The sequence below is a fragment of the Ruditapes philippinarum genome, unplaced genomic scaffold, assembly GCF_026571515.1.
Source record: "Ruditapes philippinarum isolate M1 unplaced genomic scaffold, ASM2657151v2 ctg1074_1_1_1_1, whole genome shotgun sequence".
Classification (NCBI taxonomy): Eukaryota; Metazoa; Mollusca; class Bivalvia; order Venerida; family Veneridae; genus Ruditapes; species Ruditapes philippinarum.
Window position 1 is genome coordinate 61,271 of NW_026851714.1, and position 26,645 is coordinate 87,915.

Sequence of the window (26,645 nt, forward strand, 5' to 3'; positions counted from 1 at the left end):
TCTAGTCATTGTCAAAAAAGTGCCTCTTATTAGGTCATCAGACTTTATTTTGGCAACATCATCATATTTTTGTCACGCGCAGAGACGTCAATAAAGTTTATTGAGTGAATAACTTGTGCTGCTTAATCAGAGTTTGTCGCGAACTGACTGCGTGAAACGGTTTTGATCCGCCATGGTTGTTTGCTCTAAAACAACTGAAACGATTTGCCAAAATGCCGGCAAATAAACACATAAGAAATTTCCAATTCTTGTAAAAATTACTTAATATGGTGTGATAAAGTATCTAACGGTAATATAAGCTCAATTTAAAATCTAATATATACATAAGATGCACGTAAACATGCTTTTCATATAAAGGAACCACTTTTTCTGCGTTTGAAACACAAAAATAAAGAAAACACAACAAAAACAACAAAAAAAAACTGACTTAATTAAAAAAATAATTGACAATCTTATGTAATTGAAACATTTAATTTGCTGGTGAAATAAATTCTGTATAATGTCCATGTTCGTATTTTATTTGTGTATTTTAAATACTTGAACGCTGATATACACGTGTGTTATCAAAGCAGAATACTAGATGAGAATTTATAGCAAGCAAACTGAATTCATTTAATTTAATACTTCTTCCTACTTTGCACTTACAAATATCATATTTGTATGATTTCAAAGACTGGAAGCGAGAAACAAGCACATTTCAATGAAAAATCTGACGAAATAAGACAGGCAATAAATTCGTTCGGCCATTGTACAATGTACTCATTAAATTTTGTTCGGCCATTTTCGTTTTTAAAAAGATGCACAACTTCATTATGCAATTTTACAAAGGATGTGAATTTTTCTTGGCGGTCGAAATTCCAATTGTGCAAAAGATGTCATTGCTTATTTTGCTCAAAATGCGTTTTTTACTGAAAACAACGTATTTTAGTACCTGTTCGGCCATTGTACTCGTAGGCCGCCATTTTATGAGCCCATTGTACGATTCTGGTCACGTGATCATCCGCAGTGATACTCACATGTGTAAGGATACCGAAATCAAAGATTAATACCGATCAACATTCCATTATAATAACTTATAGTTACTTTTATTTTAAATGTAAAATCAGAATTTTATATGTGGCCAAGATAATTCTTACACAAATTGTCATAATATGAAATGTCTTCTTTCAGTCCTGTTCAGTTTATAAATTTCTTGAATATTTAGACAAAATCTATATTGGATAAAAACAAACTTAAATTTACGAATTAAGTGAAATATCGTCCCTGGCATAAATTCCTGATATTACAGTACTTGTTGGTATTACTCAACACTTAAACGGTAACCATAAAGCAATAGTATCTTGTTGCTAAAGAAATTCTCTTTAAGTTTCACGGAAAACTGATGCATGTTGCTAATATTGACAGTCTGTATCTCGTATGTCCAGAAGTCCTCGTTATCAAACATTATCTAAAAAAAAACATGATGTAGAATTAGATGTAATGAATGACATTAAGAAAAGGATTTTACTCATTACAGGACTGGAGCAGTACCTGTAGACGCTCGGAAATATCATGTTTACAAAAAAGACAAAATCCCTTTTCCCGCTGAATATTACATTTTCGTTAATTATAATACATAAATCGGTGTGAAAAGATGAATTAGATTTTCAAAGTTCATTTCGTTGGGTAAAATGGCAAGATTTTAGCATGTCATTATTCAAGCGTCTTATCCGGTATATACCAGAATAGGTATTCCAATCCTTTATGAATATCTCTCATAAGAGAATACTCAGAAAGAGACGCGCACTTATCAGGTGTACGAAAAGCAAGATATTAAGGTTCACACGCCTCAACCTTTGTTAAAAACTAGCGACATTAGAATACAATTGTGCATCCGATAAAAAATAAATGGTCTAAACATCATTAAAGTCTATTTAATCTCTTCTATTACAGGACATTGAACTGTTGTTGGAACCATCTGGCTATATTTTTCCATAATGCATACATAGTTTCTGCCTAAATTTCGCAATTGCATAATGTACATCATGACGGTTTGAATCTCTTTCCAATACTGAAAATAATTCTATACATGTATGGATAGAATCGCCATACAAGTTTTCTTCCTCCATCCTATACAGCTTATGCTTTTTGTTACTTAGTAGAGAAATTCCTCGCATATTGTTTTACTCCACAGGAACCTACACACTTGTTTTGAGCTTCCTACATGAAGACAGTATTTTAATTATATACATAGGAGACCGACATAACAGCTGTCAACAAACAACAAACTAGTGGCATATTGCAATTCACGCCATGGTTTCTTGATAAAAATACGTCGTTAAATTAAGTTACTTAAGAAAATCAAGAAGGTTTACCTTCACAGATTCACTCTGTGTAAGAATTGACAACTTTACAATTGCAGTTCTTTGAAGGAAAATTGACATTTGTCTTTGATGTAATGTAGTTTTCATAGTAGACGTTTGTACTTCCTGTTCGTCGACTATTATTTTCTCCTCAAAAACATGTATTGCTTCCTGATAGAACCTGTTGATGATGATAAAAATAATAATAACAGTAAAAAATAAAAATGTATAAATATTATAGAGATGACGAAAATGAACGTGATGATCATGGCAAAGATTTCGATAATACAGCAGCCGCAGTTACTGATTATTGATTTAATTATTTATTCCGGTAAAAGCACTTATATACATACTATGTATACACTTAGATTATTTTATAATAAAAGTAATTAAAATTGTCTACAAGACTACTAAGTTAATTGTCGCAAATGACGGTATCACATGAATGTCATTTAAAAACAAATATATTTAACTTACAATACAATTTTAAAAACAAACATAAATATAATGCAAAAACTATGTAATGAAGATTTAGAATGATTGGAAGTTGTCATAACATCCATAAATTAAAGTATATACAGCATGACCCAATTGTTTTCTTTACATGAGTTAAACAAAGACAACATGAAGACTGATCAAGTGCTTTTAAGTTCGAGCTGTAGCTTATTCAATCATTAAACCATAATACTATAATTTTGCTTTTAAAACATCCAACATTTGTCAGTTTTTATTTTTAAATTCTGAAGGAAAATTTCAGTCATTAAATGCAATATAAAAGTAGCTTATATTATCTTTTCATAACATTTCGAAACTCCAAAATACGCTAAGTTTTTGTTCAGTCTCGGATTACAAGAATAACATAAATCATTTAGGTGGCACTGTCTGGTTGCTGAAAATAAATATTTTCTATTCAGGGATTCTAAAACCAATACTCGTCTATACAAATTTTCATGAAAGTGTACTTTACAAAGATAACCATTTACAATAGATCATCTGACACTGATTCGTCAATATTTAAACTTGATATTTAGATATTGTGGACTCAATAAAAAGATTATGATGATGAAAGTAAATATATCTATAATAACGATAGCAATTATGATGATAAATGTTATGATGCTTAGGACAATGATTGTGATGACGATGTAAATGATGATGATAGCTATATTTGTTACTAATAAATTTATCAAAAGGCATAACGTTGAGTCATATTTGCTTTCAACCCCAAGGAGCATAGTGCGAAACCGAAGAAATGACACAAGTATGACAAGCTTCCTTAATTTTTTTACTCGCAAGTCATTTCCGGGAATATCAACAACGACGGAAAGTTGATTGTTCATCTTTCATTTTTAGGAAGGACAACTCCTCTTTTATTTATTTTATCAGATACTTAATCATTATTTTCTGCCATGTTTCATTTACATTTCTTCATAAGTAGTAATCAATCCTAAAATGTTCACCATAGGCATGCGAATTGTCGCTTTAACTACATATATAAATGGGAATAACTGCATAAATAGAAATACTTACTCCAGCATGAGTCTGTGTGACGCATTTGTAAAGGTAATAGCAATCGCTGTGAGGCTGCAATAAATTATTTCAAAAGTTGATACCCGGAACTTGGCAATTATACAACTAACTGACTGATTGACTGACTGATTGACTGACTGAGTCAGTCTGTCTGCCTGTCTGTATGTATGTATGTCTGACTGACTGACTGACTGAGTGTCTGCCTACCTGCCTGACGGACGGACAGGCTGACTGACTTATATATATAAAGATAAATACTCAAAAGTAAATAGATTGTAAAACAATAAATAAACAAGAAGCGCCGCAATGCGACGAAAACCAGGTTTTCAACGACCAAGTTTTGATGTGACAACAATCAATAGGTCAAAGTGCACTGAAGTTATTGAGTAGATACTGAAAATTCTTTTGTAAGCAAATTATCTTGACCTTGTACCCAGATATCTAAGTGGCAATCCAAAGCTGCCACTCAGCAAGTTCAGTGTCAAAAGGTCAAAGCAAACTCAAGTTATAACATGAAAACTAAATGCATTAACCTTGATCACAGACACCTGGGTAGCAATCCCAAGCTGCCTCTTGATATAAGCTACCCATTCATCAAGTTTGGTGTCAATAGGGCAAAGCAATCTCAAGTTATTGAGCAGAAACTGAATTTCTATTTTTAGTAACAGTGACCTTGACCTTGATTACAGACACCTGGGTAGCAATCCCAAGCTGCCTCTTGATATAAGCTACCCATTCATCAAGTTTGGTGTCAATAGGGCAAAGCAATATCAAGTTATTGAGCAGAAACTGAATTTCTATTTATAGTAACAGTGACCTTGACCTAGATCACAGACACCTGGGTAGCAATCCCAAGCTGCCTCTTGATATAACCTATCCATACACCAAGTTTGGTGTCAATAGGCCAAAGCAATCTCAAGTTATTGAGCGGAAACTGAATTTCTATTTTTAGTAACAGTGACCTTGACCTAGATCACAGACACCTGGGTAGCAATCCCAAGCTGCCTCTTGATATAAGCTATCCATACACCAAGTTTGGTGTCAATAGGCCAAAGCAAACTCAAGTTATTGAGCGGAAACTGAATTTCTATTTTTAGTAACAGTGACCTTGACCTTGATCACAGACACCTGGGTACCAATCCCAAGCTGCCTCTTGATATAAGCTATCCATACACCAAGTTTGGTGTGAATAGGCCAAAGCAAACTCAAGTTATTGAGCGGAAACTGAATTTCTATTTTTAGTAACAGTGACCTTGACCTAGATCACAGACACCTGGGTACCAATCCCAAGCTGCCTCTTGATATAAGCTGTCCATACACCAAGTTTGGTGTGAATAGGCCAAAGCAAACTCAAGTTATTGAGCGGAAACTGAATTTCTATTTATAGTAACAGTGACCTTGACCTTGATCACAGACACCTGGGTAGCAATCCCAAGCTGCCTCTTGATATAAGCTACCTACACACCAAGTTTGGTGTCAATAGGCCAAAGCAAACTTAAGTTATTGAGCGGAAACCAAAAGTTGACGCCCGCCTGAACGCCCACCCGCCTGAACGCCTGCCGACTTCGGCATTACAATTACCAGGTTTTCGTTGAAAACCTGGTTAATAAAAAATACGTTAAAAGTAAAGAATGACAGACAAAAAGGTCCATATAAACACTTACGGATCGTCAACTGCGATAGGCTCCGACCACTGCATGTCAAATCGAAAACCTTAACCGATCCCTTTAGAATTATGCCAAAGTATTTGTTCCATGTTCTGAAACTTAATAGAGAACACTTTATTAAATAAAATTCGTAAATATGGATAAGAATATGACAATATCATTAATCGCAACTCTATTGAAGTTGTTTCGAATAAGTAAATTTGGTAATTTTGAATCCTTTATGAATTTTATATACATTTGTATTTCGATGTTTCAAAGATTTACATACAAAAGTTATGAAAAAATGACCAAATGGCGCATATAATTTAAATACTCGACATTTTAAATGTGGAAACTGGTGCCATCCGGAAAGCAAACTAATATTTCGTGCGCTTACATACAAAAACACATTAGTGTTTGAAATAAATGTTTGTGAAATATGATTGCAGTATTTCAAATGAATTGTAAAACATTTGCTTTGATTAATCGGCAAACTGTTAATCAGTCTATTAACTCGACTGTTTGTAAAACTAAGTCAGTCAAAATATATTAGTATGTATTTACAAAACTAAATTAGTCGCGCGTCTGTGCCGCGCCTGACCAACTTAATTCTGCAAATACGTACTAAAAAGGGGGAGGAACTGTAACACGAAGGATGGAGTTCCTTTGATAACTTGTTTAGAGTTCTTATGATAACTGTCATGGAGTTTCTGGAAAACGTTACGGATTTCAGTATTCAGATTTCTATATACATGGAGAACTTACGTAAAGAATAATCATTTTTACCTTTGAATGGGGTGTTTGAGGTGTTAAATTAAACTTTGATAAATAAGCTTGTTCTCCATATTGTATTATGTTTCAGAAAAACCTTTAAGTCTATTTTCATCGCATTTTTAGCTCACCTGTCAGAAAGTGACAGGGTGAGCTTTTGTGATCGCTTTTCGTCCGGCATCCGTCCGTCGTCCGTAACTTTTACTATAAATAACATCTCCTCATAAACCACTGAGTCAATTTCATCCAAACTTCACAGGAATGTTCCTTTGGTGGTCACCTTTGAATATTGTTTAATTAAATTCCATGCAGAACTCTGGTTGCCATGGCATTCAAAAGAAATTTTTTTAAATATCATCATCTAAAAAACCCAAAAAAGCTAGAACTAAGATATTTGGCATGAAACATCTTCTAGTGAGTGACTACAAAGTTTGTTCAAATAAAAGCTCTGGGGTCAAAATTGGCCTCGCCCTACGGGGTCATTGATTTTCCCTATATGCATATAGAAAAAACTTGAAAATTCTTCTTTTTTAGAACCTAAAGAGCTACAGCTAAGATATTTAGCATGAATATCTTCTAATGAGTGTCTACCATTTTTTTTTAAATAAAAGCCCTTGGGTCAAAATTGGCTCCGCCCCAGGGGGTTATTGATTTTCCCTATATGCATATACAAAAAACTTGAAAATTCTTCGTTTTTTAGAACCTAAAGAGCTAGAGCTAAGATATTTAGCATGAATCATCTTCTAATGGGTGTCTTCCAAGTTTGTTCAAATAAAAGCCCTGGGTTCAAAATTGACCCTGCCCCAGGGGGTCATTGATTTTTCCTATATGCATATAGTGAAAACTTAAAAATCTTCTTTTAAAGAACTAAAAGAGCTAGAGCTAAGATACTTAGCATGAAGTATATCTTCTAATGGATGTCTACCAAGTTTGTTCAAATAAAAGTTCTGGGGTCAAAATTGGCCCTGCCCCGGGGATTATTTATTTTCCTTTTATGTGTATTTTGAAAAACCCAAACAGCTAGAGTTTAGATACTAAGCATGAAACATCTTCTAGTGAATTTCTATAAAGTTTATTCAAATAAAAGCACTGGGGTCAAAATTGGCCCCGCCCCGAGTGACATTGATTGTTCTTATATATGTATCGCAAAAACTTAAAAATCTTTGAAAAACCCTAATAGATAGAGATAAGATTTTAAGCATGGAAATTTTTCTAGTAAGTGTCTACAAAGATTGTTCAAATAAAAGCCATGGGGTTAAACTGGCCCTGCCCCAGGTTAGTAATTGTTTTTAACTATGTGTTTAAAGAAAAACTTGAAAAAATCTTCTTTAAAAAAACACCAACAAGCTAGACCTTAGATGTTTAGCATGAAACATCTTCTAATGGGTGTCTACCAAGTTTGTTAAAATAAAATCCTGGAGGTTTAAATCTGCCCTGCCCCGGGGGCCTATGTACAGGTGAGCGACTTCAGGACCATCATGGCCCTCTTGTTTAAATTTGGTAAGTTTGAGTAAAATTTTCAAATTACTTACTCATTCGTACGAACTTTTCATTCGTATGAACTTTTCATTTGTGATCTTCTTCGTTGCTTTACCTAATTACCCAATTATAATTGAGAGTTGCAAACATAAAGCCCAGGCTAATAAATTCATATCCGTTTTTCAAATGTCACGGAATTCTTGTGATAACTCAAAATATGTCCTGGAGTTCATATAAGTACTTTTGTTACTGCAGGTGTGTTGAAATGTTGAAATCATCATGAAACGTAATACGCCCAGCTTTAACACAAAAATTGGTTAGATAATTTTGGTTTGAGAGTGTGTTAGTTCAAATCAATTTTGTGCGAATTCATATTGACATTATAAAACCGAACGAATGCACTAATTGTGTATGTTTATACTGTTCGTCAACATAAGTTTCCTTTGAAATGTTATCGCTGAATTAACAGTCACTACAGATAAACATATAAGTCGCATAATAAACATGCATATCGTTATTATGATGACAACGTTAAGTTAATATGCGGTATATAGCTTGGTGTGTAAATAATTTTGTCACGTAAATTTTTAGGTAACTGTCTTTTTTTTCAGGATTTATCTGTCAGAAAACCCTAATTTTTTTTTAGAATTGATTGAACATGAAACTGCTTTAGTGAACAGTCTACAAAGGATAAACAGGTGAAAGGCTATCTTCAGAAAAACCTGAATCAGCTAGTCACCATTATTCGGCAGTAACTTGGCTTACACAGCCAAGCAAATATTGTTAAAAACTTCCTTAATGTTCTCTAAAACTGCCAGGAATAATGTATATATGAAGAAATCATGCTTGAGTACTAAATTCAAGGCGTACTTTTATCCTGTAAGTCAACGCCCTACATCAAGTATGTATTCAGTCATTCCAATAAAATGGTAAAAAAAACAAAAAAACGAAAATTAACCAAAACAAACACAAAAAAACACAAGAAACGGAAAAAGAAAAATATCTTTTGAACTGAAATTTAGTGAAATACACTCTAAACTCAAGTAATATTACCAAATTTGTATGCAATCGATACTATGCTTCATAATGATTGTCAGAATAATCACAGTTTCACTGTAGATAGTTTTTTTTTTACAACGAGTCAGCGATACACTGAAGTGTATCATATTTCAATGTACAGTTTCATTTATAAACCTGTTGCTGGGAGTATAAAATATGTATACATGTTTAAATGTCAAATCGTTTCAGCTAGCAAATATGCGCGTTTAGAGAGAGCCTGCAACATTTTCAATTTTGCCGTGTTGGGCTTTCTTTAGGGATTCTGTATTTATCTATTTTACATCAGTTAGGAGACACACGCTTATAGTGTGAGGGGTTATTTTTTTATTGGGAAGAAAATTTTGTTGTTTTGGAGAGAATTTTGTTGTTTTGAAGTCAGTTTTGTTGGTTTGTTGAAGTGGTTGAATATAATTGTGGTGATCTTAATTGATCAGGGTTTATTGGTTGCAATTTGTTGTTTTGGTTGTTGAGTTATATCTGTTTGTGAAGATATAATTGGTTGATATTGGTTGAATGTTTGGTATTATATCAAGATTATATTAGTTGCTGCTTTGTTTTGAGGATATATGTAAATATTGGGTGCTTTAGTTTAAGTTGTTTTCTGATGCTGATTAGATTGTGTGAAGTTAATATTGTTGGATGAATGTTTGTGGCTTATACCGTATCTTAGAGTTGTAAAAATATTCATTTTTTGTGTTCTTCATTTTGTGGTGATTTTATTGTTGTTTGATCATAAGTTGTTTAGAGCTTGGGCTCGCCAGGTGTCTTGTTTCGTATAAAAGACGTATACGTGAAAAGATATTTCATATAAGTGGCTGATAAATGATGTGTGTTTGTTGTGGGTGGTGGTCGGAGTTCTTTGTTTACGGTGTAAATAATAATCAGAGTTTGTTGTTTACATGTATATATTGATTTGAGATAGAAAAGGATAAAAATACCTAAAAAAAAAGAAGATAGTGTTAACTAAACAATTACATGCTAGTTTTCCAACTGAGAATATTTCACTTTTATGTCAGGCGGTGCTGCCCAGCCTCCATATCTTGGAAATTGGTTCTAGTATTTATTACTAAATCTTTTCTTAGATTAAATAACATCAAGGCAGACATTTCTCCTGACAATTTGGGGGCTCGTCCGGGATATTCTCTTTAAGTTGTAATCTTTCCTGGCAAAATATTGTTTGTTAAACTTTGATAAAAATTTTGTTCATTTACAGTGTTGGTAAAATGTAGCAGTGTAAAATGCTGTTAGGCGAAAATCGATAAATCTGTTGTAGTGTTATACAAGTAAACTCTCTGTGCAATTGGGTTTAAGTAGAGAGTTATATGTATAGAAGCGGTGACGGGCTGTGTTTAAAAGTTTATTTATACTGAAGAAGTTATTGCATTTTAGCAGGAGAGCACCCTTTGTTGAAAACTGTTTATACGGTGATAGAATTAAATGGGTTTTGGGAGACATTTGTTTCGATAGTTTGAATAATTGTGTTAATAAGTTTATATCGATGATAAAGATATAACTTATAATTTGTTGAGGTTATAAACATCAGTAGTTGATTAAAGTTTATAACCGGTGTTCAGTGGGTGATTATTCATAAAAGTGAATGTAATAGTTGAATAGATAGTTTTTGCTACCGGTGCTCAGTTGGTTGTTTTCTTAAAGTTTACATAGTTGTTAAACACTACAGGAAGATTATTATCAGTTCCCTGGTTGTTACTGTTAATACAAGTTCATTGCCGGTGCCCGGTAGGTGCCATGCTATATAGAGATTATAGTTGGAAAAACAATTGTCGGTGCTACAGGGGTACACCATTTTGTTGAGAAATAAGCATTTACTTAACGGGTTTCGTAGAAGGTGATTAATTTATTGAATAGTAATCCATTATTAAGTAATTATGGATTATGATAAATGGGTATCATTGGGAGAGAGGCTTGGGTTGAAGGACGGGGAGTTACGTGATTATGTTCAAAAGAAAGAATCAGAATATCTTGATAGAGAAGAGAGAAATATTAGACGTGAAGAAGATAGACGGCGATTTGAGGCAGAGCGTTTAGAAAAGGAAGCTGAACGTGAGGAAGAGCGACGGCGTTTCGAGGCCGAGCGTCTAGAAAAAGAAGCCGAACGTGAAGAAAAGAAACGTTTATTTCAAGCTGAAGTAGAGATGAAAATGAAAGAGCAAGAAATAGAATTAATGAAGTTAAAAATTGAGGCTGGGGATCGCCTTGATACCCCACCTAGCACCGGTTTGAGGCCAAGATTGCCTAAATTTGAAGAGTCAAAAGATGACATAGATGCTAATATAGAGCGTTTTGAAAGATTCTCTGTAAGTCAAGGATGGAAAGAAGACACATGGGCAATAAGCTTAAGTTCGTTATTAACGGGGAAAGGTCTTGAAGTTTACACTAGTATGCCTCCTGAGCAAGCATCAGACTATCAAGAATTAAAAACAGCAGTTTTGAAAAGATACCAATTAACAGAAGACGGTTTCAGAACGAAATTTAGAGAGAGTAAGCCGGAACAAGGGGAGACTGTAAACCAATTTATGGCTCTCTTAGATAGGTACTTCAGTAGATGGACAGAAATGGCCGATGCTGCGGATACAGTAGATAAATTAAAATACCTTATTATTAGAGAGCAATTTGTCAAAGTTTGTTCAACGGAGTTAGCTCTTTTTCTTAAGGAACGCAAGCCAAAGGATCGTAGAGATGTCATCTCTTTGGCTGAACAATACTTAGAGGCTCATGGCGGTACAATTACAAATAGTAAAAGCTCAAAAGTTGCCAGCTTTTCAAATAAATCACCAATACGCCTTAATCAAGGTAACCTATCGAAACCAATACAGCACTATCACAGAGAAAATAGAAAAGTTACATGCTTCATATGTAATAGAGAGGGTCATGTGGCCAGAGATTGTCGAGATCAGACTAAGAAAAGATATGGGGCTGCTGCAATGTCATATGGAGAGCAAAATAGAAATTACTTTAAAACAAATTGGGATTCTTCACCAAGGAACTGGCGTAGTAGGCCTGGAGAAGATAGTCGTGATTGGAGATCTGATGATAAGAAAGTATCGGGGTTATGTATGTCAATTTCTCCAACAAGTTCTTATGATGGTTGTATTGAAGAGGGGAAACTTAAATTAGCCAATGGTAATTCTGTGCCTGTCATTACAAGCAGCTGTACAATAGAATCATTAGAAGGTGAACGTCAATTGGATCTGAAACTAGGATATGTTGGTAATCAAGAGGTGAAAGTTCTTAGAGACACTGGTTGCGAGTTAGCAGTAGTTAGAAAGAAGTTAGTGGAAGAAGATCAAATGCTGAATAAAAATTGTGTCATGATAGCAATAGATGGTCGGGCCAGGTTGGTACCTATGGCAAAAATAGACATTGATACACCTTATTATAAGGGTAAAATAGAAGCTATGGTTTTAGAGTCAGCAATTTGTGACTTAGTCTTGGGCAATATTCAGGGTGTACTTGATAAGCCAAATGAAAAGTGGGTTAGCCAAGAAGAAACAAACATAGCTGCTGTTGTTACTAGAGCACAGGCAGAAAAAGAGAAGAAAGCAATGAAACCTCTTAAAGTTCCAAAGATTGAAGATAATGAAATTACGGTAGATGTTCTTAAGAAAGAACAATCAAATGACAATACGTTACAGCGTTTGTGGCAGTATGCTAGGGAAAATAAGATCATGAAAACAAAAAGCGGTAACAAATTTAGATATGAAGTAGAAAAAGATGTGTTGTATAGAATATTTGAGACGGTGAAAGGCGATTTGAAGTCTGAAACAAGACAAATAGTTGTTCCTAGTAAATATCACATCCTAGTAAATATCACAAAAGAGTTATGTCATTAGCTCATGAATCTATAGTGGGTGGTCATTTGTCTGTACGCAAGACTTTAGACAGGATACAGTCTAGTTTTCACTGGCCAGGTATTTCAAGTGATATAACTAGATTTTGTCGTTCCTGTGATATTTGTCAGAAGACGGTGCCCAGGGGTAGACTTCAGAAAGCTCCTTTAGGTGAAATGCCTATTATTGATACTCCGTTCCAGAGAATTGCGGTTGATTTGATAGGGCCAATAACGCCTGTATCGGAAAAGGGAAATGGGTACATATTAACTGTAGTTGATTATGCTACACGTTACCCAGAAGCTGTTGCTTTACCAAGAATCGAGACTGAAAATATAGCTGAAGCATTGTTAGATATTTTTGCAAGAGTAGGTTTCCCATCGGAAATACTTAGTGATAGGGGTAGTCAGTTCACATCACAACTTATGGAAGAAGTTTGTAGGCTTGTATCACTGAAACAGTTGTTTACTTCCCCTTACAATCCAAAATGTAATGGTCTTTGTGAGAGAATGAATGGTATTTTAAAAAGCATGTTGAAGAAAATGTGCCAAGAACGACCTAAGGATTGGGATAGATATTTGTCTGCGGTTCTCTTTGCATACAGAGAAGTCCCTCAGTCAAGTACAGGGTTCTCACCATTTGAACTTCTATATGGAAGAACTGTTAGAGGTCCCATGCAAGCACTTAAAGAATTATGGACAGAGACAGAAGTACCAGAGACACGTAATACGTATGAGTACGTCCTAGATTTTGAGAAATAGATTAGAACAAACATGCAAGATTTGCTAGAGAGAATCTCAAGCAAACTCACAAGAAGAGTATAAACATCATTATGATAAGAAAACACGACCAAGAAGTCTTAAGAAAGGAGACAAAGTTTTATTGCTCGTGCCTTCAACACACAATAAACTGATGTTACAATGGAAAGGTCCATTTGTTGTAAGTAAAGCAGTTAACAAGTTTGACTACAAAGTTAAAGTAGGTGATAGAATTGGGATGTACCACATAAATCTTCTGAAGAAATACGAAGAAAGAGAAGATATAACTTGTGCGAGTGTAGCTGTAATAGAAGCTGAAAATAATGATGATACTGGGGCTGTTGATGATGAAAATCTTTTAGAACTAGTAGACACACCAGGGTGAAGAGACATACAGAGATGTTAATGTTAATGATCATTATCACTTGAACAAAAAATCAGAAGTAAATGCGTTGCTTCAAGAATTTGAGGATATTTTTACTGATATTCCGGAACTACAGATCTTGAATCTCACAAGATTGAGTTGACTGACAAAACACCAATTCGTGTTAGACAATATACGATACCATATGCAAAAAAGGACAGCGGTAGAGGATGAAATTAAGAAAAATGCTTGAATGTGGTATCATTGAACCAGCAAATTCTGATTATAATTCTCCAATTGTTTTGGTGAAGAAAAAGGATAATACAAACCGCTTTTGTATTGACTTCAGACGACTCAACTCTGTAACAAAGTTTGATACAGAACCAATGGGTAATGTTGAGGATGTGATGGCGAAACTTAAAGAAGATAAGTTCTTCACGAAAATTGATTTGACCAAAGGTTTTTGGCAAATACCAATTGAAGCAAAATCAAGACATCTCACAGCATTTTCTACAACAGAAGGTAGTTACCAATTCAGAAAGATGCCATTTGGAATGGTCAATTCTGGTGCAACATTTAATAGAATGATGCGGAAGTTGCTTTCAAAAGTGAATGATACTGATAACTATGTAGACGATGTACTTGGACATACGGTTACATGGGAGACACATATAAAAATGTTGAGACAGTTGTTCCAAAGAATACGAGAAGCAAAGATCACAGTTAAACCTTCTAAATGTATGATTGGGTTTGAAAGTATACCATTTACCGGTCATGTTGTTGGCAAAGGACAAATGCAAATGGAAGATGACAAATTAGGCAAAATTAGAGACGCTATGCGACCAGAATCAAAGAAGCAACTGAGATCGTTTCTTGGTCTAGCTGGATACTACCGAAAATTCATTGCTTCATTTGCAGAAATTGCTTCACCATTGACAGATCTTACGAAGAAAGGACAGCCAAATAAAATCATATGGAAACCAGAACATGAAAAAGCCTTTACGACATTGAAGCAAGTACTGACACGATCACCAATACTACGACTTCCAGACTTTTCAAAGTCGTTTGTTTTACAATGTGATGCCTCAGATACCGGAGTTGGGGCTGCAATTCTTCAACAGTTTGATGATGGTCTGCTTCCAATAGCTTACGCGAGTAAGAAATTGTTGAATAGAGAAAGAAACTACTCGGTTATCGAAAGGGAATGTCTTGCAATGGCATTTGGAATAAAGAAATTCAACAAATATTTGTACGGGAAAGAATTTGAGCTGCATACAGACCATGCTCCTTAAACGTATATTCAGAAATGTAAAGTTGAAAGTGGCCGCATAATGAGGTGGGCATTATTTCTACAGAACTATAAGTTTAGAATAGTAGCTGTGAAAGGAAAGGACAACGTGTGTGCAGATTACCTAAGTAGACTCGATACTTGAAAAGAAGACATTGTAGATTATTCATTTTGTTTGAAAACAGTGGAGTGTTTTCTTGAGTAGGGGGCTGTCAGAATAATCACAGTTTCACTGTAGATAGTTTTTTTTTTACACAACGAGTCAGCGATACACTGAAGTGTATCATATTTCAATGTACAGTTTCATTTATAAACCTGTTGCTGGGAGTATGAAATATGTATACATGTTTAAATGTCAAATATCGTTTCAGCTAGCAAATATGCGCGTTTAGAGAGAGATTTTACATCAGTTAGGAGACACACGCTTATAGTGTGAGGGGTTATTTTTTTATTGGGAAGAAAATTTTGTTGTTTTGAAGAGAATTTTGTTGTTTTGAAGTCAGTTTTGTTGGTTTGTTGAAGTGGTTGAATATAATTGTGGTGATCTTAATTGATCAGGGTTTATTGGTTGTAATTTGTTGTTTTGGTTGTTGAGTTATATCTGTTTGTGAAGATATAATTGGTTGATATTGGTTGAATGTTTGGTATTATATCAAGATTATATTAGTTGCTGCTTTGTTTTGAGGATATATGTAAATATTGGGTGCTTTAGTTTAAGTTGTTTTCTGATGCTGATTAGATTGTGTGAAGTTAATATTGTTGGATGAATGTTTGTGGCTTATACCGTATCTTAGAGTTGTAAAAATATTCATTTTTTGTGTTCTTCATTTTGTGGTGATTTTATTGTTGTTTGATCATAAGTTGTTTAGAGCTTGGGCTCGCCAGGTGTCTTGTTTCGTATAAAAGACGTATACGTGAAAAGATATTTCATATAAGTGGCTGATAAATGATGTGTGTTTGTTGTGGGTGGTGGTCGGAGTTCTTTGTTTTGGGTGTAAATAATAATCAGAGTTTGTTGTTTACATGTATATATTGATTTGAGATAGAAAAGGATAAAAATACCTAAAAAAAGATAGTGTCAACTAAACAATTACATGCTAGTTTTCCAACTGAGAATATTTCACTTTTATGTCAGGCGGTGCTGCCCAGCCTCCATATCTTGGAAATTGGTTCTAGTATTTATTACTAAATCTTTTCTTAGATTAAATAACATCAAGGCAGACATTTCTCCTGACAATGATTTACACACGTATTGACTAATGAAATACATGCAGTAATTAAGCACAAGAAACACACTGGCAGTAATAAAAGTTATCGTAAGAACTCCAGAGATTTGAAAAGTCGGGTATAAATTCATAAGCCTGGGCTTTATGTTAGCAACTCTCAATTATAAAAAAATAATTAAGTAATTAAGTTTATTACCCTCACATTTTTCGTAATGCTAATTTCCCATAGGCCTCTGGAAGTTATTCTTACTGTTAATGCAAGTGTACCACGTGACTAAGAATTTTGTACTGTTACATAGGTAACAGTATTTTTTAACAGTATAAAATCTGGTCACGTGGTATTTTCTAAATAAAATGAAATAAAATGGCCGCCATTTTTCTCTCGATTCATTCTTATTTTCGACGATAGGGCATCCCCGAAGTAACTATTACTCTGATAAAATTTAGTTCTTTGCAACCTAGAGTAACTTTCGCATGTTTAATATCTTTTTGTTGAATAGTCAACAGGAAACATCCGTTTTCAAGTTGTAATGTAAATAATTTTTGTGTTGCAGACAATTAAAGCAAGCAATAAAGGATAATTTAACAATTTAACCAGTGAAACGTTACAGATATAGTTGGTGGACAGACATCTGTAGGATATCATCGTTATTTTCTAAATGCACTTTGTCAAAAACCATGCGAAGAATATTCTGGATGCAGAAGGATCCGATTTCACAGATCATAACCTTTTAAATGGGTAAGTGTTTTGTTTTCTGAATAAAACACAGCTTATTTTATGTTTATGACTGGTAGATATCATCACTTGCCTAAAGAATAAAAGAAAAAACAGCTTCTCAAGTAGGATTACAGTGCACTTAAAACTTGCAAGGTAAGGACAGTTTAGTTATTGCTTCTCTTGGCTTATTTTTGTTACAGTTAGATGTAGTTACCAAATTCAGATCATCACTGTATTTGTTCGGGGTAATAAAATAAATAACATATGGGTTTGTGGGTAACAGTAAAAATATCACCCCTCGTATAAATACTGTTACCCTCGGCTACGCCTCGGGTATCAGTATTTTCCTCGGAATGATATTTTTACTGTTACCCACAAACCCATGTGTTATTTATATAATAACAACACAAATGAAAAGGTCAATATGTATGAATACGCAAGTAATTCGGATTTTTTTTTTCAAAACTACCAGATTCTATGAAAAATAGACAAAAAGGTTTTTCTAAAACATAATACAATATACAGGGTAAGCTTAATTATCAAAGTTTAATTTAGCGCCTCCAACTCCCCATTTTAAGGTAAAAAAGACGATTTTCACGTGAGTTCTCTAAGTATATAGAAAAGTTTTCCACATAAATCCGTAACGTTTTCCAGGAACTCCGTGACAGTTATCATAAGAATTCAAAACAATTTATCATAAGAACTCCATCCATCGTGTAACAGTTCCTCCCATGACTTATAAACTTTGTCTCTTGTTGTTTTCTCGTCTACGGTAAGTATCTTCCCCATTGCCTCTAGTTTTTATTTCTTTGATTACACCCCCCTCCCCCCGGTCTCCTGTCCCCTTCCCCTTTGTGGGCCTATTATTATTTTCTTTGAATTCCTAATCAGTTACAAATTATTTATCATTTAATGATTAATGTGTCTTTGCCCTGTCCTTTTTATGTTTGGGGTCCGCCTGGGCTCCTTGCCATTGGTTCTTGTTGCTTGGTCATATGGGGGTTGCGTTCATTGAACGCCGCCTTTCCTTGTCGATCTTGTTCATCATATTTTGACCTGTGCTTGATATCCGTTTGCAGTCGAAAAGAATTGATTTTTATTGATAGCCTAAGCTTACGCTTAATTTGTAAGACGCATATATTGTCATTTGAAATAATTACTCTGCACTCTATTTCAAATGTCAGAGTTCTTTATGTAAAAAACAACGTATCTCGTATGGAAGCGCAAAGGACATGAATGAAAATCCTCTGTGTACGAAACTGAACTATGTAAGTCAAGTGTAAAATAATGCTAAAAATACGTACATAGTAAACTAATATAACTGAATTCACCACTGCTTAAAGGTCATATACAAAAAATGGTCATGAGGAGAGTGCGTGCATTGTGTAAGATTTATTAAAATGTGCAAGTATGTGTATATGGTTGTGTGTATCTGTGTGTGCGTGTGTATGTGTACGTGTGCGTGTGTAAGTGTGCGAGTGTGTGTGTGTGTGTGTGTGTGTGTGTGTGTGCATACCTCGTCCATTACAGTTTAGAAAATAATTTATGAAATGAAACATGTTATATTAAATATAATAATATAAAAGCATAGTGAAAAAGAAAAGGATGTGTTCATACATACCTCAATAAAAATTTTATGCCCGAGTTAAGGAACAAATGTCAAATAAACACTAACGGTCAAATAAAGTGTGACTTACCAGTTCAGGCCAGGTAAGTTTTTTTTCCATGATTACAGTTTCTGCATAGGAATACCCTGCTTCTCTGATGTCGTCGGATGTTGTTTTCTCACATTTTCCTGTCAGTTCTGATACACGCATGCCATGTTCTGGCTATTAAAAGAATAAATAATTTATTTTACAAAACATAATTATTCCTTTTGCGGCTAAAAAGGCTAAAAATTGAAATGCAATCTACATAAATAACTTTGTCAAAAATAAACTAGAAATGTGTTCATACCACAGTGATACCCTTTTCTTGCATAGCAGACTGGCGTTTACACACGCCGAAAATTTCATCTGGCACAGGGGTGCCAGATGAGTTACGTGTCATACAAAATGTCATTTAAGCGCATTTTATCGATGAACCGTGTTGAAATAATGTCATTTTAGAAGGAAACTATGTGCTCAGGATGACGTCATTTAGCCGTTATTATTTAAGTTGTAAATTCATACGCTATTGTAAGAAAATAGTTTTGGATAATATGAAATTAATTTCCATGAACATATATCTTATTGAGGTAAACCATTTTAGATATAGAATAATATGGCAGAATTTGCAAGAAAAAATATCTGACATTTGTTTGCGATTCGGATCAGAATTTCTCACTAACCAGATAGAAAAATCCGTAAATGCTACTTAAAAAAGCAGTGTTGTAAATCTTTTCTCACACTGGCTTATCTCACACTCCATGTGCAGCACTTCTTTACGTTTTTCTACACATACGCGATATTTAGTTCTATTTTGACAACGATCTATTACATTGTCCACGGAATCGAAAAAAAAAGATACTTACTTTCACGCTCCAATGAGTCCTACTTTACCTAGGTCCGACCTTTTTCTTATCGATCTGTTACTTAAAATTTCACACTTTAAAATTTCGTAAAATCGGATATTATAACACTTTACTAGGATATCAAACGACGATTCTTGATGACAAATCTCATTTTAATGTATTTTTATTGAATATTTGGCCAAAACTGAAGCAGTAGAAAAATCTTCGCAAACGGTAAAATTAGCGTTTTTGTCAACCATAAAAGTATGGAATGAATTCCTTATAAACACCGATATTATGACATTTTCCACTTTTAATGTTGAAGATTTTTATCATGATAACCTTACTTTTTGATGATGAATCTCAGTTTAAATTTATTTTCATTGAATACTTCGACACAGAAACTGGATCAGTAGATTTGATTTTTGTGGACAGTAAAATGCTTGTAGAAGTGCAGTGCAGAATCATAACTCTGCCTACCCAACAACCGGTTCTTGTTATTATCATTATCATCATCATCATTATTATTATCATTATTCATTAATTAATTATCAGGTCTAGCCTTGTCTAATATTCATTACTTTACTAGAAGAACAAGTATCCACAAATTGAATTAACAAGATAAAGTAAAGTACTTCTAAAAAATAAACCTACAAAACTTACGGAAATGAATAACAAAAGCCCTTACTGCACTATAAAGGAAATTTTAGCCGCGCCGTTACAAAACCAACATAATGCGTTTGCGACCAGAATGAAGCCAGACCAGCCTGCGCGTCCGCGCTGTCAGATAAGGATCCATGCTGTTCACTTACAAATCCTATAACAAGTAGAGAAACTGATTGCGAACAGCATGGATCCTAATCAAACTGCGCGGATGCGCATGCTGGTCTGAATCTCTGCTTATCGCAAACGCACATGTGTTGGTTTTTAATGGTGCGGCTCATTTTAAGTGACAAATACTACACTACAGTTTCTATTCAGTCATTAAGTGCATATAATATGTTAAACATATCTTGAATAAAAATAGTTTAACTTTTCTTCAAAATGTAAGCAACTTTTTCTCAAATCAGTCAATAATTGTTTATAAGATATAAACTATTTCTTGAATTATGATATTCTTACTTTATAAAAATCTTAGCAAATTATTCGCAAAGTTTATTTCTTGAAATATTTTGGCTCATCTGGAGCATGCAACTTTTATGTAAAGACCGCTTTACTCGCTTAAAACAAATCATAAAAGACACAAAACACTACCTTGTTCAGAATTGTTCCTATACACTTCTTGAAATCTTTGTTACGGTTGTTGATACGAAAATATGCTGTACTTATTTTTAAACCATAAACCGCATACAAAATAATGCCCAAACCAAGGATGAAGAAAAAAGACCAATTTTTCAGAGTCAGAGCCATAATCTTCATCGTAGAACTGCCTCCGAAGCTAAAGAAAATATGTGGACTGACAATTTCTGGCATATCTTAAAATGTAATTGATCATTCTCTAAGGAGGGCCGTCCCTGAAGTTATTTAATTTATGTCCGATTAATTCTGTATATAGATGCTTAGACTTTAAATATATTATTGGAAAGCAGGGACATTAATGTTAATTTCTTTTAAAGGAAGCCTTATTTGTCTGTTTAATCATATCGTTAAACTTTCAGTAGAACTTTCAACAAGATAATGCAGTCGCTAGGTTTCCACCATGGATTTGTCTCTGTACATTTACCACTAAGCTAAATACTTTATTTAAGAATTTAATTTTATGTACGTCTTCTGTCATACAGTTTGAAATATTTGTCCTTTGTAATTTTATGCAAAATATTTCGATGGACGAGCTTTTAATATTCTTGGTCTTTAAAGTATCATATCATAAAGTATGATATTTCTTAATGTCAAAATTTGATATCATATTCTTTTAACTTATTTTTACCGTTATTTACTTTCTTCATTAATATTTCAATCTCCAATGTCATCAAATGTCCAACAAAAAATCATTTTATACAATTGTTCCTATATATAGTAACATGCTTCACGATAATTCCATCGCGTGACAGATCGAAAGAAATTTCATGAACAGCCCTCGTAATTAGAACACGCATTTTCAAATAGTCCTAATTGCTTTAAAAGTAAAATTTTGACGGACAAAGATCAAACGTGAATAGATTTTCCAGAACCACTTAAGTTAAACTCCTTAAAAACCCATTTAGGATCAAACAAATCGAAATTGCTTTTTTCCTTTGGTGAACACATTTTCGCCCTACTTAAGAACATCCTGCCTTTGATTTCGCTGGACGAAAATAGTTTATTCTGAAAATTATATTCTCGCTATTTTGGGCTATGACCCTTGTTATATGTGAACTCCCAGTTATGTTCAAATCGCTTCTAACCTACGATTTTAACAAAAGTATGTAACAACCACCAGGTGAATAAAAAATTTTAATAATTAGTTCCAAGTTACAAAATCTACAGAGCAGCAATTACGATATGTAAGGACAAGGTTGATGTTTAGTTACCACACCATGTTAAACTTTTTACACAACTGTAAATTACATATAAAAAAACTTGTTGTCAAGACTTTGAAGACCAATTCCTACTGCAGTAACTATTTCGTACTGTAGAATTACAAGACCCTTAATGCTATGGTTAATTTCACTTACCAGATAGAAAAATCCCTGAATGTTACTGTAAATAGCGGTGTTGTAAAATCTTATTCTCATACTTCATGTGAGTTTTTCAATACAAGGGATGTAATACAGCATAACTGAATAATGTTAACAAATAGGAGTTAGCTTGTCATGTTATAAAGAACACCAGACAAATAAGATGAAAAAAAAGTAAATTTTCATGATGGAGACACGGTAAAATGCGGTTTATATGGCAGAAAGGGCAAAATAGTAAACAGAGTATATTCGCCAGGAACCTATGCCATGCGGTACAACTATTCATTGATGGGGAAATTTTGACTCTGGCAAAACAAAAAATGGTAAACTGTCTTCCTGATTATTTAATAATCTTCAATTTTGATATTAACAATCAATTCAGTATTCCCAAGAACAAGAGCAAACACCCAGCCTGAATCTTCATGTATTGATGGCTTGTTTGATACTTAAATCCTAGAGACCCTTGACAGCACAGAACTTGACAACCTTTCATCTGACATTTCTTGTGTTGCATCACTTCTCCCTTTAAAGGTAAATACAAGTGCTTTACCTAACCAAATTCCAAGAACAACTTCACCTTCTTCTGTAGAAACTGGCTCTTAATTGCAAAATATTTCCCAAATTCTTCAAGGTAATAGGTTTGCACCTTCTCTTGAAACTGAAATGTAATTTACAAAGAATGAAATTCAACAAACAAGAAGGAAAACAATATCACATCAAAGACTCAACGTACCCTCTTATGAAAAATGTGTATAGACGAGAATTGGATTTAGAATACCTGAAAAGAAAATATATATGTTCAGCAACTTAACAGTACCATCTAAATGACTTTATGTTATTCTTGTAATCCGAGACTGAACAAATACTCAGCGTATTTTAAAGTTTCTAAATGTTATGAAACGAAAATATGACGTTCTTTTATATTGCATTTAATGACTGGACTTTGCTTACAGAATTAAAAAAAAAAACTTGCAAATGTTTGATGTTTTAAAAAGCAAAGTTATAGTATTATGTTTTAATGATGGACTAAGCTAGAGCTCGTACTTAACCCTTTCACTGCCATGGGGACGGCTTAAGCCGTCTCTGTTATTTTCGGCGTATTTGCCATATGGACGGCTTTAGCCGTTTCTATAATAATCATAATGATAATAATAATAATAAATTAATAATAATAATAATAAAAATATTCAATATAAAGAAAATTATACCATCAACAATAATTATTATCATACTAGCATATTTGGAAACATATATAATTATTATAATACTAATAACAAATAATAATAAAAATTATATAAATTAATAATGTAGTAATTTTTAGAAAACCCTCTGGCAAATTAGTGATCAATAAAACAATAATCCTCTGGCAGCGAAAGGGTTAAAGGCACTTGATCAGTCTTCATGTTGTCTTTGTTTAACTCCTGTAAATAAAACAATTGGGTCATGCAGTAAAAATTTTAATTTACGAGAGCTGTTCGAAAAGATATATTGTCCTCTATCACGTGATTCACATGGGACACGATTAAAACCAATACAAACTTGTATAGGGTAATTCAATATCTACACAACGGTTTATTAGTGTACATGTTAGATTAAGTGTAAGACATACAATTTGCCATTTAAATACACACAGTCTTTGACCACTGTAGTAAAAACGGTTGGTAGAAGCGTCGACAAAAAAGATGAAATACGGGCTTACATCAAAGCCCGCCCAAAACTTGGTTGCTCTTTAAAGCAGTTGATGACTGAACTCTGTACTGCTTATGGGCCTTATTGTGTGTCTTATGACACAGTTAGGCGATGAAAAAAGAAATTTGATTCTTGTGTAGAGTGTATCAAAATGCACCAAAATCAGGAAGGCTAAAATCTGCATTTCGTAACGAAATCGTTTCCAGATAAAGGATATCATTGAAGGAGATGCCAGTTCGTGATATTGCGCGAAAAGGTAGGCATATCACTATCAACGGTTCACTTTATTTTGAAGAATCATTTGAAAGTCAAAAGATTTCTGCTTGATCGGTACCACATCTGTTGACCGATGAGCAATAGAGGCAACGGTTTAATGTGGCTTAAAAGCTGCTTCAAATGTTTCCAGAATTTGACAAAAAGACAGTTTGCCAATGTTGTCACAGGTGATGAAACTTTGGTCTATTATTTTGAGCCCGTTTGAAAAGTTAGCAACAATATCTGGGCCACTTAACACAACAAACGCCCAATAATTGCCAAACGGTCTTTAAGTGCAAAGAAGTTTTTGTACGCAATAAAAGTGCTGCTGAAAAAGGGCAAAAGAATCACTACAAAGACGTAGTACTTAAGAAACTGAAAAAGTATTATAAGAAACGACGCCCTGTCACTGGTTTTAAGCATATCCGTCATTTAGATGACATTGTCCCGCTCATACCTTTGCAGTATTTTCGGCGTTTTAGAAAAAAGAAAAGTAACTGTTTTGCCCCACCCCCGTATTCTCCAGACCTTGCCCCATGTGATTTTTTATGTTCCCGAAATTGAAATCCTTCCTTGCTGTTTGAAAATACAAGTCCCGACAGGCACTTGGGTCTGCTATTCATCAGTACCTTATACAGCGTACCGTGACGCCTACATCGGCTGATTCTTTGCATTTCTAGCCAGGGGAGTACTTCAAGGGCATGACATGAACACTTTTGAGCTATCTTGAAATTTGAAGTCTCCAGATAGAAATAAGCAATACATTTCGAACATCCCTCGTATGCACGGTATGACAACTTCCAGTCATTTTATATCTGCATTATATATTTATGTTTCCTTAATTGTATTGTATATTGCAGTAAGTATATGTCCAAAGACATCATTTCAAATAAGCCTTCAGACTTTCATGTGTAATCCGAGGTTAATACATATCACATCTATTCATATATGTACTAACATCGTAGCATGTTGCATCAGTCTTTAATATCTAGTTAAACGCCGCAAATTACATAAACATTTAGTTTTGTTTAAGTTTTAAATATTTGTTTTTAAAATGACATTCCTGTGACAAAGTCATTTGTGATAATTAACTTAGAGGTCTTGTAGACACTTTTTATTTATTTAATTATAAAAATAATCTAAGTGTTAACATTGTATGTATATATGTGCTTTTACCGGAATAAATAATTATACCCCCGCACAATAAAGTGCAAGGGAGGTATACAGGAATCAGCATGTTCGTCCGGCCGTCCGGTTGTCATTCGATTTTGTTTGTCCGCCCAATCACTTAAGAATCCTTTGAACCACAGTCTTCAAACTTGGCATACAGGTTAGTCATGATAAGAAGATGACCCCTTTTGATTTTGAGGTCAACAGGTCAAAGGTCATCAGATCAAAGGTCAAGGTCACAGGGGCCTTGACTTCAAAATGCTTGTCCGCCCAATAACTTGAGATCCCTTTGACCCACAGTCTTCATATTTGGCATGCAGGTTAATCATGATTAGTGGTCTATTTGACATGCAGATTAATCATGATAAGTAAATGAACACTATTGATTTTGAGGTCACCAGGTCAAAGGTCAAGGTCACAGGGGCCTTGACTGAAAAATATTGTTCGCCCAATAACTTAAGAATCGTTTGACCTACAGTCTTCATATTTGCCATTGAGGTAAATCATGATTAGTAGATGACCCTTATTTATTGATGGTCAAAGATCAAGGTCACAGGGGCCTTGACTAATAACAATTACCTTAAAATCTTTTGACCCACAGTCTTCATATTTGGCATGGATGTTGGTCATAAAAAGATGACCCCTATTGATTTTTAGGGAACTGGGTCGAAGGTCAGGTCACAGGTACCTTGAGTTCAAAAGGCTTTTTCTGCTCACTAACATGAGCATGCTTTGCTCAACAGTCTTCATATTAAGTATTTACTGTCAATGTTACTCATTCCTATGCAAATGGAATTCCCTGAGTAAAATTTATTTGTCGTTGCATATAAAATTAATGGTTTTTACTGGTGAGTTTTTCTTTTCATTTTTTTTCCTTTTCTAGGAAATGTGGTCAACAACGTTTCAAAATTTATATGCCTATAACCATTTAATGTCCGCTGATGTTGATTGAATAAAAGCATAGAATTGCAATCATACAACTGATTTATGTTTGGTGAATAACTAAACACCTAAAATGTGTGTTAAACTGACATCTACAGCATACACTTTGTATATAAATATAAACAACATACATACAATAAGCCCATCTATTTTCCAAAAATATTTTACCAATAAAAAATACTACTTATTATTAAACAATTAAAACAATCTGTTACGAGGTAAAGTTTTATTTAAAATCTTTAGTTTCTGTACCTAATATTAATGATTTACAACAAAGAACATCATTTAAAATATGCCAGTTTTCTCTAAGGTATTGAAATAGGCTTTGAATTTTCTGACATTCCCAAAATAAATGTAAAAGTGTTTCTTCACATCATTTACAAAAAACATATTTTATTGTCAACAATTT

The 26,645-nt window shown here is 33.9% G+C and overlaps 1 protein-coding gene across 1 annotated transcript; it reads right to left on the bottom strand.

Annotated features, from left to right (window-relative positions):
* Positions 1 to 1,047: 1,047 nt before the first annotated feature.
* LOC132737894 (uncharacterized) lies at positions 1,048 to 19,133 on the bottom strand. Its single transcript, XM_060725270.1, has 6 exons — positions 18,989 to 19,133; positions 18,730 to 18,861; positions 5,537 to 5,637; positions 3,873 to 3,926; positions 2,355 to 2,523; positions 1,048 to 1,447 (listed from the first exon to the last, which is right to left on the bottom strand). The coding sequence occupies exons 3-6, from the start codon at positions 5,569 to 5,571 to the stop codon at positions 1,301 to 1,303; spliced, it is 405 nt and encodes a 134-aa protein (XP_060581253.1). The 5' UTR covers positions 5,572 to 5,637; positions 18,730 to 18,861; positions 18,989 to 19,133; the 3' UTR covers positions 1,048 to 1,300.
* Between the last annotated feature and the right edge of the window lie 7,512 nt (positions 19,134 to 26,645).

What these genes read in the sequence shown, in the direction of transcription:
- LOC132737894 (XM_060725270.1), bottom strand. Translation starts at nt 5,571, where the DNA reads ATGCAGTGGTCGGAGCCTATCGCAGTTGACGATCC. An exon ending in TCACACAGACTCATGCTGGA is followed by an intron (nt 2,524 to 3,872) that starts GTAAGTATTTCT and finishes CATCATCAACAG; the next exon opens with GTTCTATCAGGAAGCAATAC. An exon ending in CACAGAGTGAATCTGTGAAG is followed by an intron (nt 1,448 to 2,354) that starts GTAAACCTTCTT and finishes GTTTTTTTTTAG; the next exon opens with ATAATGTTTGATAACGAGGA.